Source organism: Ixodes scapularis, unplaced genomic scaffold (assembly GCF_016920785.2).
Source record: "Ixodes scapularis isolate PalLabHiFi unplaced genomic scaffold, ASM1692078v2 PGA_scaffold8__174_contigs__length_109621045, whole genome shotgun sequence".
NCBI lineage: Eukaryota > Metazoa > Arthropoda > Arachnida > Ixodida > Ixodidae > Ixodes > Ixodes scapularis.
The window spans coordinates 71,553,574-71,566,650 of record NW_024609883.1 but is presented as its reverse complement, the minus strand read 5'-3'; the positions used below and the strand labels follow the sequence as shown (position 1 = coordinate 71,566,650).

The following is a 13,077-nucleotide window of genomic DNA, read 5'->3' as shown; positions in this document are numbered from 1 at the left end:
GCTGCCACCGAAGTCGACGGCTCAGGTCGTCGTTTATTTAGCTTCTTCGCCAAGCCAGTTCACGGCCGACACGGTGCAGGCGTACAAGTCTCTCGAGGTCTACGATTACTTCGAGTCGGTTTCCGCACTGCCGGCGGGATTAGCAGACTCTGCGTCTGCGGAAGTGTGTGTATTCATTATTTGAATAAATGCACACAGCGTCTTCAAGTCAAGGTATGATATTTTTCCTACCCTCATGACCACAAGGCATGACAAGCAGTAACGGTTTGTCCGTTCTGCAGTATTGGCGGTAACAGGTTACAAGTAACGACGTTGTTGGAACCCGTTACTTTTTTCAGTAACGTAGTAACTATACTCGTTACGTTTTCGACACAGTAACGGGTAACGTACTTATGTTACTATTTCTAGTTACGTTAGTCGTTACTACTTCCCAAGTCTTAAAGAAATTACACCTCAATTTTTTCCGTGTTTTAGGCGTCTAGCCATGTTTTTCTTTGCGTTTTTTCTCATAAGTATTTAGGTGAAACCGTAAAAAGAAATAAAGTAATTATGTTCAGTTTCTGCATGAGCATAATGTTTCTTGATATATGACCTGTATCGTCAAAACCGTAAAATGTGTTAGATTATAATTTAAAAAAGTAACGCACAAGTAACCTGCGTTACTTTTTATCGGTAGCGGTAACACGTTCCTTTTATTTTTAGGTAACGTAGCTCAGTAACGCGTACCTTTTAATTGCAAGGAACGAATAACGTATTTCGTTACATTTTTTCGGTAACGCCTACAACACTGCCGTTCTGTCGCCGTTCCCCTTCTGCTGAATAGCACGGGCGTAGCGAGCCTCCGACGAGCGTTTGGCCGGTGCTTTGTGCGCGAACACCATGGGAACAAAATCCGGGTGGTCTCGATCAGACAACGGTTTCCCTTCACATAAGCAAGCCCCGGGACGGAGATTGAAATGGAAGCCGCACTTGCCTTCAAGAGAGTGCTTGCCCCACAAACGGTCGTTCGCGCGAGGCGACCATTCTTTTCGATCCACGGATATTATCCGCCTTCTATGCCTTTCAGAGTCTGCCGAGAACTTGTGGAAACTCACTCCGCTGTTTTTCTTGTACATTTCGGTGCAATTAACGGCAACACAGCTTCGCGGCATGCTGAAATGCTATGACGGCCATGCGAAACGTGCGCGCTTTTGCCCACACCCCCCGGCTCCGTCGCGATCGCAGCGCCGCCGCAGCTCCGTGACGTCAAGCCCGCGTGTCGGTCTATTGGCGCGGAGTGGCCGCCCTCTAATGAGATAAAATATTAGAGCAGAGAAGATCGCGCGACTCGATCACAAGTGTATCAGCGCTCTTTCCGTTCCTTTTTTCAAAAAAGAATTACGCTCCTAGGCGAAATAGTCAATGTGATGGGCACAAATTTTCAGGGTGCTTTGTCGTTTTAGAACGCAGCTCTTAGGCGCCCGTTTCCGGCTTGAGCGGCGTCGGCGTCGCCGTCGCCGTCGGCGTAACCGCGCGGTGCGTTATGGGTGAATTTTCCCGAAGGTCCTCCCGAAGGACCTCGGGTTCCTTCGAGTGGACCTCGGGAGGACCTCGGGTTCCTTCGGGAGGACCTCGGGAGGTCCTCTGGTTCCTTCGGGAGGACCTTGCAGGACCTCGGGTTCCTGCAGGAGGACCTTGGGAGGACCTCGGGAGGACCTCGGGTACCTCGGTGACCTCGGGGAGGGGGGTCACGTGACACCCCGAGGCCACGTGACCCCCCCCCCCCTCTCCCGAGATCACGTGACCCCTTTCCCCCAGAACACGTGACTTACCCTTGCCTCCTCCTCCTCAAGAGCGGCGCTCTAATTCGGCGCTACAGAGAGCTGTAAACGACTTTCATTTTTTTTTATTCGTTTCCTTTGTATCGCGCTTATCTTTCTTACACAGAAGTAAACGAAGAAACGTGACTTGTAAGTCATCACTGTGTTTGTTTTTCGAGATTCCCTCTTTTTTGTCATTGCTTGTAGCGCGTTGCTGCTGCTAATGTGAACCCAAGATGCATTAGGCGACGCGACGTGACCGACGCGATGACAACAGCCGGGACCCAGAAGGGCGGAGAAAGGATAGCTTTAAGAAGACGGCATCCTGATCCTGTTACGTCATGGCTCGTTTATGACGTGAGTGTCAATACGGAATTTTCAAGAGGTGTTTTATGTTTTATTCTTCACATCACGGGAGCTGAAATTTCGTGGAGATTTCCACGAGGAGTTCCTGGTACTTGCCACAGGGCTTTTATATAAGACTAACGACGCTCTCTTTAGGCTGGAGCGGCCCTTTAGGAAGTTTGCGTTTCAAAATATGTAATGAAAAATAACCGCTCCTTCTACTGTGCTTATCCTAAGGTACACCTGTGAGCAATATGAAGGTGAACAGCCCTCTTCTTGTTTTTGATGATCCTTCAACTTTTGGAACAAGCTCTATTCCAGAAGAGGGCTAAAACGCAAGGTTTTAGACCCCCAAACCACGTACCATTTCAGACGTTGAGAGTTAATATAGCTTTAGGGAGCCGTAAAACAGGCAAGAAACCAGGTAAGGTACCTTCATATCGCCGGCAGGTGTACGCGAGAGGCAAACTCATCCAACGTAGCGTCAACTCATTTTCAAAATCGGAACAAGCGATGTTATGTCAAACGCTTCTATACAGCTGGCCGTAGTCAAGCGCTTTATCCTATTTATATACCCGTATACCTGCTGCGCCGTTATACGTTACGCAGGGGGGGGGGGGGGGGTATAGGAGCTAAACATGACGAAAAAACTACATGCACATAAGCAAGCAAAGAGAGTGGTTCAATATGAAAGTAATATCTATGATATATCGTGGAAGCAATCAGCATCGGCAATATAAACAACTTCCTTGGGCAATACATTCTAATCACAGAAAGTTCAAAGAAAAAAGAGAAAAATAGTCTGTATGCTAACGATATTCTTCCGCTTTTTTAGAATGAATAACCTCCCTCTCAGAGATGTTTGTTTCACGCTGCAGGGATGTGTGTGTGTTTTTTTTAATTTCTCCTTATAAAATACAAACTTTTCATATACACGATGTGGAAAACAGTTCAGAAAACGCGAACTATGACAAAAACAAAAGAAACACGACAGGACAATGCATGTTTTTCATCTTTTTCGCAGTCCGCGTTTTCTGAGCTGTTTTCCCTATCATGTACAACGTCAACCAACTGGCTCAGCTCAGCACCTCATAACATGTTACTAGTTTTCGGTTACAGAATTATCTACGTGATCGCTCCATTTAAAGTTAGATGATAAAAAAAAAAAAAAAAAACTCCCGGTTACTTAAAATTTTCTAGCAAATAAGATAGCAAAAAAAGTTATCTTTTCTTTACCTTTTTCGGATTAAGTAACAATAATTATAAACTCTCCTTAATATACTTAACGTACTTTACGTAGTTAATGTATTTAAAGTACTTAACGTATATATAGTGAAGCGTTAAATCAAATCGTGCAAAGGTTTCGTAGCATTTTTGAGCGCATATCCTCTCTTAATGATGGATAAAGGCCTACCGTTCAGGTTTCCTATTCCCAAATATTTTGATCCGTTGGGCAAATCTAGCAGGCGCCTCTGCGATAACAAAGCAGGATGGCCGAGCTTTGAACGTCACATGAAGAGGCAAACGCGAGGCATGGATTAGACAAGTGCTGCGTCATCCTTTGGCTCAGACGCGTGTCCAATCAACGATCAGCACGAGTTTCAGCCGTACGCCGACGCAGCACTCGTCTGCAATCCGCACCCAGTGTTGCACACGTTACTAGAGAGAAAAGAAAAACAATAGATTACAATTACCACTACTTCTGTTTTAAAAGTATTCGAATAAATTACTTGATTAATTAAGAAGAAATGTAATCGGCCGTTTGTTAGATAAATAGTAATCGTTATTTTTCCAACTATTTCAAATTTTCACACGACAGATTTTTCTGTTGTTTAAAAACCGTGTCTTTCGTACCGTTTATTATTGAATTAGAATCACCAAAATAAAAACTACTTTTCTTTTTAATTCACCGATTTCAATAAACCATCCTTTTGTCGGAGACTTGGTTAAAGGACTCTATAGTACGAACGTCTTTCAAAGAAACGGCCCTGAATGATTTACCCCCATTGCCCGCACAGTTAGCCTCTGTGCAAGATAAAAACAGCCGCATCAAAATGCTAGAACGGGAGAATGCGCAACTAAGAAAACAGCTTGAACTGCAAGCGGAACGCACCGAGAAGTTAGAACGTCGCATAGAAGAGCTAATGTCCCGCTTAGAAACAATCACGAATGCACCGGCGCACAGTGCTGTGCAAGCAACGCCCACTCCGCACCCAACGCCACAGCCCTCCGTGTTTCCAACCCTACAAGATATTGGAAGGCTCGAAAGATTAATTCACAAGCTTGGCCAAACAATTGAACACCGTATCGATGCGATTGAAAAAAGGCAGGAAGCCAACGAGACAGTCAAGCGCAAGACGCAAAAGAAGACCAAGCAACCCGCCCCCAGTGACCCACCTAGAATTACGCCCTCCGACGATGAATGCGAACAGTACCATAGTGGTGAACCCTAAAAGGTCTCCCTCAACACCACTGATGATTTGGCAATGGAATTGTCGCTCATACCGCGGCAAGCAAAATTCACTATCACTGTTTGCAAACGTACATTCGCCGGCCGTTATCGCTCTTCAGGAAACTGGCACAGATCAGATAACGCTCAGGGGGTACACTACGTTTATCACCGATCCTGCCTCACGAACGGCCACTTTGGTCCAGACAACTCAGACAGCGCAGGCACACACCCTCCCCACAAATTTGGACTATGTTTTCGTAGAACTTATCCCAAAAAATAAGACACAAGCCAGCCTTTTCATCCTCAACATATATAGCCCCCCATCGCCACCCCTCAATGAAATTGACCGCCTCTTCAAGACCGTTAGACAAAGAACAAAAGGGCACGGACTGGTGATCATTGGTGATTTCAACGCGAATCCCACAATATGGGGTTACCATAGGGACAACAAAAAAGGAAGGCAACTCCATGAAGCCATTAGACAAAACAATCTTCACTTGTGTAATACCCCAGATGCCCCCACGCGGATGGGTAATAGTGTCTCACGAGACACTACTCCGGACCTTACGCTTACTTATGGACTCAAAGACCCAATCTGGGAATGGCTCACAGAAACATTGGGAAGTGAACATTATATCATACAGCTACAGCTCCCCCATCATGAGGCAGCAGCAAAAAGAATAGGCACTGCCCGTCTCACCGATTGGAGAAAATTCCGGGAAATAACACCCACCAGTCCCATCCACGCGATTGAAGAATGGACAGCACAAATGTTGGAGGCAGTTAAAAAGCACACTAAGGAATTACCGTTAACCCAAGACTGCCCCGCAATTGACGCACACCTCTTACACCTATGGGAGGCCCGACGAGGGCTAACAAAACGCTGGAAAAAACGGAGAACCAATCGAAAACTTCGCCTTCGTATAGCCCAGATAACACTAGAAGCGGCAACATATGCCATACACCTCAGCCAACAGAACTGGTCGCAGTTCTGCACGAAGCTACAAGGTACCCCGGCACCCGGCGCACGTGGCACCTGCTTCGGTCCCTTATGGGCAACAAAGAATCGAGATCGACCGCAGTCCATCAGCTCAGACGGCTTATTCATAATTATCATGGCACAGAAGAAGAGCTCCTCGAGGAGCTCAAGAAACCGTGGCATGATACGAGCGACAAGAGCCAGCCTCCCGCCCAACCGTACATGGGTACTCCCAATCCCGAAATGGACGCCCCCTTCAGGCTTGTGGAGATAGAAGCAGCGGTTTACAATTTAACCAGGAACACCACGCCAGGCAAAGACAAGATTCGCAATAAGTTGATCCGGAACCTCGACGTCACTGCGTTGGAGGCCCTCCTAAACTATATGAACGAACATTGGACTGCCGGCACGCTGCCCCCCCCCCCCCCCCCCCCCCCAGTGGAAGCATGCTGACATCGCCCTAATACCAAAACCCGGAAAACCGCTTGCTCCAGGTAACCTCCGACCCATCTCCCTGACGTCATGTGTGGGAAAGCTCCTGGAACATATGGTGCAAAACCGCCTCTCTCCATATATCGAAGACAAGGGCCATTTCCCGACCACCATGTACGGCTTCCGACCCCATCCCTCCACCCAAGATGTCCTCTTGCAACTAAAAGAAGAAATCATCGATCGGCTCACCAGCACACACAAGCATTGCATCCTTGCACTGGACATCAAGGGTGCTTTTGACAACATCTCCCACCAAGCCATCCTTCAAGGACTAACCTCTATCGATTGCGGACAACGAACCTACGACTATATCACGGCTTTCCTCACCGGTCGTACTGCAACTATCGGCATCGGACATCTCCGCTCGAACACATTTAAGACCATCTCCAAAGGCACCCCTCAAGGCTCCGTGATATCACCGCTTCTATTTAACATCGCTATGAAGGACCTTCCACCACTCTTAACAAAATATCCCACATCTAAGGCACGCAATCTACGCAGATGACCTCACCCTATGGACCCCTACGGGATCCATGGGCGAGCAACAGGACGCCATGCAAAGCGCCATCGAAGAAACACATCAATATCTCAGCGCCAGGGGCCTTGAGTGTGCCCCCGAAAAATCCGCCCTCCTTACTCTCTGCACAAAGACAGCGCACCAATGTAAACGAAGCATCCCGGATCCGGAGATCACTATAGCAGGAAAACCTGTCCCCAACGTTCCCCACCTCCGTGTTCTTGGCCTCACGATCCCCCAAAACGGATCTGGTTTCCACACCATTGCACCGCTTCAACGGACACTCTCCCAACTCATGCACCTAATACACCGTGTATCAAATCGTAGATTCGGCATGCAAGAATCTGACACATTACGAATTGTACAAGCCATACTCATTAGCCGGGTCGCCTATGGCACGCCATATTTGTCCCTCAAAACAACCGAAAAATCAAAACTTAATATTGCCCTGCGCCAAGCATACAAGACCGCCTTAGGACTACCTCCCAAAACTTCAACGAAGAATTTGTTGCTACTAGGAATTCACAACACCTGGGAAGAGTTACAAGAAGCACATCACATCTCCCAGTTAGAACGCCTTAAAGGGATACTCCACCGATTTTTTGAGCTACCTCAACTAACTGTATTTTCTGACTCCCCGGCCTTTAGCCTTTCCGGTATGCTATTTAGCATCGCGAAATTCATAATAGGTATTGTGAAATCGGCAAAGGAAAATGGTGCAAAAACCAATATTCAAATATTCGCGCACTTTTCAGTGCCGTGACGTCAGTGGCAGGCAGGCTTGCCAGTCGAGCAAGTCGTCTAAAAATTGAATATGCCAATCATTTGTTCCGTGCTGGAGCGCGGATACGGGAGCGAGCTTCCAAAGCACTCATTTGACACCATGAAACTGCTTCAAATCCGTTGGGAACAACTTCTGTAGTCCAAAAAGTTAACCCCTGCCTTCCAATGACGTCACTTTTTCATTGTTGCCAGTAGAGACTTTCAGTTTGAGAAACATGGTGAAGACCAAAACTGTAAATTCAATAACTTCGCGACAAAAAAATATTTTGACCTAATATTTGGGATACTATTTTAGCAATGTTTGTTGGTTAGTTTAGCAAAATTTCAAGCAAATCGGAGACAATGAAAAAAACGGTGGAGTATCCCTTTAAAGGGGCACTGACACATCAAAATCGTAATTTATTTTATTATCCGAAACGATTGAAAATGATGCCGGGACATTACCCTCAAAATTCGAAACTTGGGAATTCAGTATTCGTAAATTAAAAAAAACAATTTCCAAATGCCCAATTTGAAGTTCCCGCGCGATCCGCGCCAGTGCAGTGAGTCAAATTCTGCGGTCTCCTGCGACTCGACTTTCTTTCGGACCTCCGCACCAAGCTGTGAAGCAAAGCGCCGTTGCTACCGCGACCCGAAGAGAGGAGGAGGTGAGCAGGCGGGATAGAAGGGAGCCGGCGCGGGGAAAACCCGGTTTGTTCCCCGACTCGGCGATAAGCCTCTGCTCGAGCGCCGCCAAGTTTTCCGAGGGAGTTCACAAATCCAGGAAGCGACATCACACCGAAATCTGATTTTTGGTATTTCAAAAAGAAAGGCCGTAGTGCGTTCGTCATTGCGTTAAAAACATGTTTTACGATTGCCGTTATTAAATGTTATAGAAATGTCGCCTACAAAGCTTCTAAATTTCCTGATTTTTGACGTCACCGATCAAAAGAAGCAAGGAGGTGAGCGCGGGAAATATAAACGCCAAAAATAAAAAGGCGCGCGCTCGCGCGGGGAAATTTTTTTTCGCGATGCGGTTTTTTTTACGTGTCTATGACTACAACTTGCATCGTTTTAGACAATAAAAAAGAGTACGACCTTTGGGGTGTCAGTGCCCCTTTAAATTAACACCTACCGGACGAGCCACACTGAGAAAGTTAGGCTACGCGACACTCTCCTTGCAAGACCACAAAGAACGAGTACCTCTGCACCTAAGAAAAGCCATTCGTGTAGCCCAGATCCCGAAGAACATGCATCCGGTTTACAATAAGGCTCGGCGCATCGCTAGAGCACGAACCATGAACACCCAATACGGCGATAGCCCAACTGCAAGATACACCGACGCGTCCCCGTATCCGCATAAGCCAGCCCATGCTGTATGTGTAACCAATGCAGCAGGGCAAGAAATGACCGCACTCACAGTCCGCACAACATCTACAGAAGCCGCCGAAGAAATTGCCATCGCCCTAGCCGCAACGACAGGCGACGATATAATCACAGTGCTCACAGACTCTCAGGCAGCGTGTCGGAATAGGTGACCGGCGTTTGAGCCGGAAGTTTCGTCATCCGAAGCGAGGCACCACGTGACTTCACGATTCCGGTTCGTCCGATGCCGGTCGTGGTTCGTCCAGCTGCATCGAGAGCCCTTCTTGGCGTGGTAGCCGTGCTGTATTCGCGGTGAAAATGGTTCACAGTTCCGCGGTACGTTGTTCTAACGCAAGCCATAGAGGGAATAAGATGTCCCAGTTCCCGTGAAACAAAGCATGGAAGTAACGATGGACCGTCGCTGTTAAGCGAGTGATGGAGCGAAGTGACCTGGTGACAGACAAACGTCGGTAATCGTTTATGCGCGGCCAATATTGTTACAGGCCAGTAGAACGTGTTCTCTCTTCAGGTAGGGGCCGCGGGAAATAACGATCTCTAACAGTCTTTTGGCACCCACCATAAAGGTCTCAATTAATCCGCGAAGGGGTGAGCACTGCTTGTCGTTCAAGGCATCCGCGAGAACGCGGGACGCGATCTCGCAGGCAATCAGTTCATGGCATGACGTTTCGTCGATATACAGTGCCATCGCCAGGCCATTTAATTCTTATATCGACAGCTCGGATTAACTTTTTCCGTAATGAGCCGCCGCAGACTGTTCCCGCGAAGTGGCGGTGAATGGGTGGCTTACTGTGATAAAAATAAACAAAAGAACAGGTCAGCTAGCTGTAATATAAAAAAGTAAAAGCAAATGGGCAGCACCTTCATATTGAGTGATAATAAAACGGTAGTACGACCCTGCGTAGTTTATATCAAAATCGGTGCTCGTTCATGCATGCTTTCTTACTCGACATCATTAAAAAAAAAACGCGAGGGGTGGGGGGGGGGGGGGGGGTATGGTAGTTCACGGGGGACAACTTAGTTGAAGTACCGAAAACGCGTGAGTGTTAAAAAACAGGGGAGGAAGTGGCCGAGTGGGCTAACGCGTCTCAGCTCGGAGCGTGGAGCGAAAGCTTGCGCTGGGAACCTCCTGGGTTCGATCCCCGCCGCCCCCGCCCGTTTCGATCTGGATGAGTTTCGTACTGGCACGCGTTCGTGTGATCACTACTGCGTGATGCACGTTAAAAACCCCAGGTTAGTGGTTGCACTGCACCGGCTAAATTTCTCATCTACAGCTAAGAGACCGATTACCCGTTGAGGCACATCTCCATCAAGGCTGTATAAACATACAGAGCAAACCAATGTTTAGTGTTAAAAAGCAAGGATTGTCACGTAGTCAGATGTCATCGAAACTAACTTGTGTACGGATATGGCGTTTCAATCGCGCGAGAAAAAACATATTAGCTGAGTTTGAAACGCCGTCTGACCGACTTCTTTCCCTGTCTTCAACTTTTGATTGCTTCAAGATTTTCTTATCCAGTCTCAGGTGTTCCAACAAAATGAGAAAAGTACGCCAGACCTGCGTTCGGGCGTTTCAGCTGATCGCGTCCTACGGCTGACATTCGCACCTATTTCAGTCATGATGTGATCTAACTTAACCATCAAAAATAAACAGAGCCCGAATGAAAAACGCTGGCTCAAAAGGAAAACCAAACATCTAACCTGAGTTTTCATGCGAAGACCCGGAAAGCGTGGTGCGAGTGCAGCTTGCCGCCGGCCGCACTCGCTCTGCGTTTTCGTGGCCGTTCTCGATGCTTCTGCGTACCGACTACTACTCGACATATCCGTAGAAGTAACTTGAGACGTTCAGAAGTACGTAAGTCACCCAGCAGCAGAGGAAGGTGGCCCGGATTGATCGGGTTTCAACACCCGCACACGCTTCCATAGCCGTCCTGCGGCTGCGTCGGCTGCTAGCTACGAACCGGAAGTGAAGAATACCCAGAGTGCTTTGCGGCTGCTGCCAAACGCCGGTCACCTATTACCTACGGGGACGCATCTCGAAAACAGCGCTTCGCATCCTCAAGACCGTCCCCCGGCGCCCCGAAGTACGCCTAGTCTGGGTACCCGGACACGAACACCTCGAAGGTAATGAGGCGGCACATGCCGCTGCCCGCGCGCGTATACACTGGGCCATTACCCAAGAGGGAACAACCTCACTTGTTGCCCCCATGACCGACCTGCTCATCAACTATGCCGACATACTAGCCCACTACCGTCACGACCGAAGAAAATACCCGGCACCGCCCCCAAGATTATCAAGAGATGAAGCCACCACCCTCCGAAGACTGCAGACCAACACATATCCCCACAGCACCCTTCTTCACGCCATCTATCCCGCTCAATACCCCCACTTGTAATTTTTGTCCTTCTCCCGGCAACCTTTACCATCAGGTATGGGAATGCCAATGAACCCCGGACCTCACTCCCAAACCCACCCCATCCTACGAGCAGTGGATGGCCTGTCTGACCAGTTCGGACCCTGGGATCCAGCAAGACTTGGTGACAAGGGCCCGGATAGCCAGCAGTAGCTAGGGTATCCCGGACTAAGGATGCCCTCCACCGGGCGGGTGCCCTGACATCCGCACCTGATGCTCGATAAATAAAGGTTTATTCATCATCATCAAAGAAAGGGCGCCATTGCAAAAGGGGACGGAAGTGCTGTAATAGTTGCAAGTAGTCTTAGTACTATCAAAAATATAATCAGGTTACTCTTTTTATTACTTCCTAATAAATGTATTAAAATTATTTATAATTTACTTCAAAAAGGAACAGATTGCAAGTACTCTGATTGCTTGAAATGAGTGCCGTACAGGTTTGTCCGTACCCCACGTTTGCTTGTCTATACTCCGTTTCATACTTAGCGTGCAACGCTGTCAAAAGCTACTGGCGCGGGCATTGGACTTGGTCTCGTTGATCATTTGCACGCCTTCTCGCGCAGACAAAACCATAGATGAAGCCACGCGCTCGCGCCAGTAGCTTTGACAGCGTTGCACACTAAGTGTGAAACGGAGTGTAGGTTACCTTCAAATGTCAACCGTACGACATTGTTATTCGAGACCTGTTGAGTTAGCAGGTCTAGGAGGTATTGTCAGCACCTAGCATCCGTTTTGAAGTCCCCATACCTCTCCAGGTGCATACATATTCTACTACGTGGTGTCAAGTCTTGAGGCATAACCTAATAAACACACACTCTAAAAAAGATTCTGGTCGGAAAATAATTTTAGGGGCTCTTCGGCTTGGCCATATTTTGCACCCTAAAAGTTTTTTTAAGCACCCCCTAAAATAGGGGGTGCTTAAAAAAACAGTTGCCTTTTTAGTGCGCCAGGGAGCGATAGTAGCTGAGGCGAAACCGTTCTTCACGAGCTCAAAGATTTCTTGGGCGTCAAAAAATTTTTAAGAATATATTAGTTTTTGTCCTTGTTTTTTTAGAAGGCAGGGTGCTTGTTTTCAATTTCTCGTGTCCTCCGCTAGAAAGTGTCGCTTCAGTTTGAATTGGGAATAGACGTTGCAGGAAAGTCGCCCGAGGATTTAAACAAAGGGAAATATAAGGTACTTTATTAAAAACCAGAAGTTTAGAATCTTATAATTTTTCAACGGATGATTAAAAAATTAATAACAGATGGATTAAATTTTTTAAATTTATTTTACCCTATATATGGTTTTAATTACAGCAGACGGCGAGGTGAAAAAAAAAATTGCGGGATTGTTGTTTACGCATAAATTTAACAAATTATTTTAAATCCTTTAGGCCCTCAAGAATCTGGGTATGGTCTTGAAATCTGGAGGAATGAACTTCACGCACGGTATGAGCAGTTTCTAAAAAGGAAATCAAAAACTATGTTTAAAGAAATAATTTGACGTACGGGATCCAGATGGTCTAAAAATAAAAACCTTCATGGCACGTAGCAAGTGCAGTATCTGAAAGAAACTTGGCATAAATGACGCTTGAGTATATTCTGAAGGGGACACTTAACGATTGCAAGTGATCGAATGGGGCAATCTACGCAATATCATATGAATTATAAAAATACAATTAATTAGCGACAACATGCCTACAATACCTTCATAACAATTTCGCTGGAGTCGTCTTTTTTTTTTCTTCCGAGTATTACACCGCAGTTTGTTTGGACAAGCACAGAACCTTAACTATTAAAACATATTTTTAAGAAATGGAAGCGCAGTTGTTTTCAGAACTGAGTTCGTTTCGTTTTTTTTCTCCAGTTGTAAGGTGTAACGTGTACCTCACAGATATAAGCTACAGTAAAAAGGTGGACATGCTCTATACACAGTGTAAGTCGTTTATAATGTG

The 13,077-nt window shown here is 46.9% G+C and overlaps 1 protein-coding gene across 1 annotated transcript; it reads left to right on the top strand.

The window, feature by feature from the left end:
- Positions 1 to 4,562: 4,562 nt before the first annotated feature.
- LOC115326208 lies at positions 4,563 to 8,884 on the top strand. The gene is made up of 2 exons (XM_040215738.1): positions 4,563 to 5,604; positions 8,532 to 8,884. Exons 1-2 carry the CDS (start codon positions 4,563 to 4,565, stop codon positions 8,882 to 8,884), a joined length of 1,395 nt encoding a protein of 464 aa, XP_040071672.1.
- The last annotated feature ends 4,193 nt before the right edge of the window (positions 8,885 to 13,077 follow it).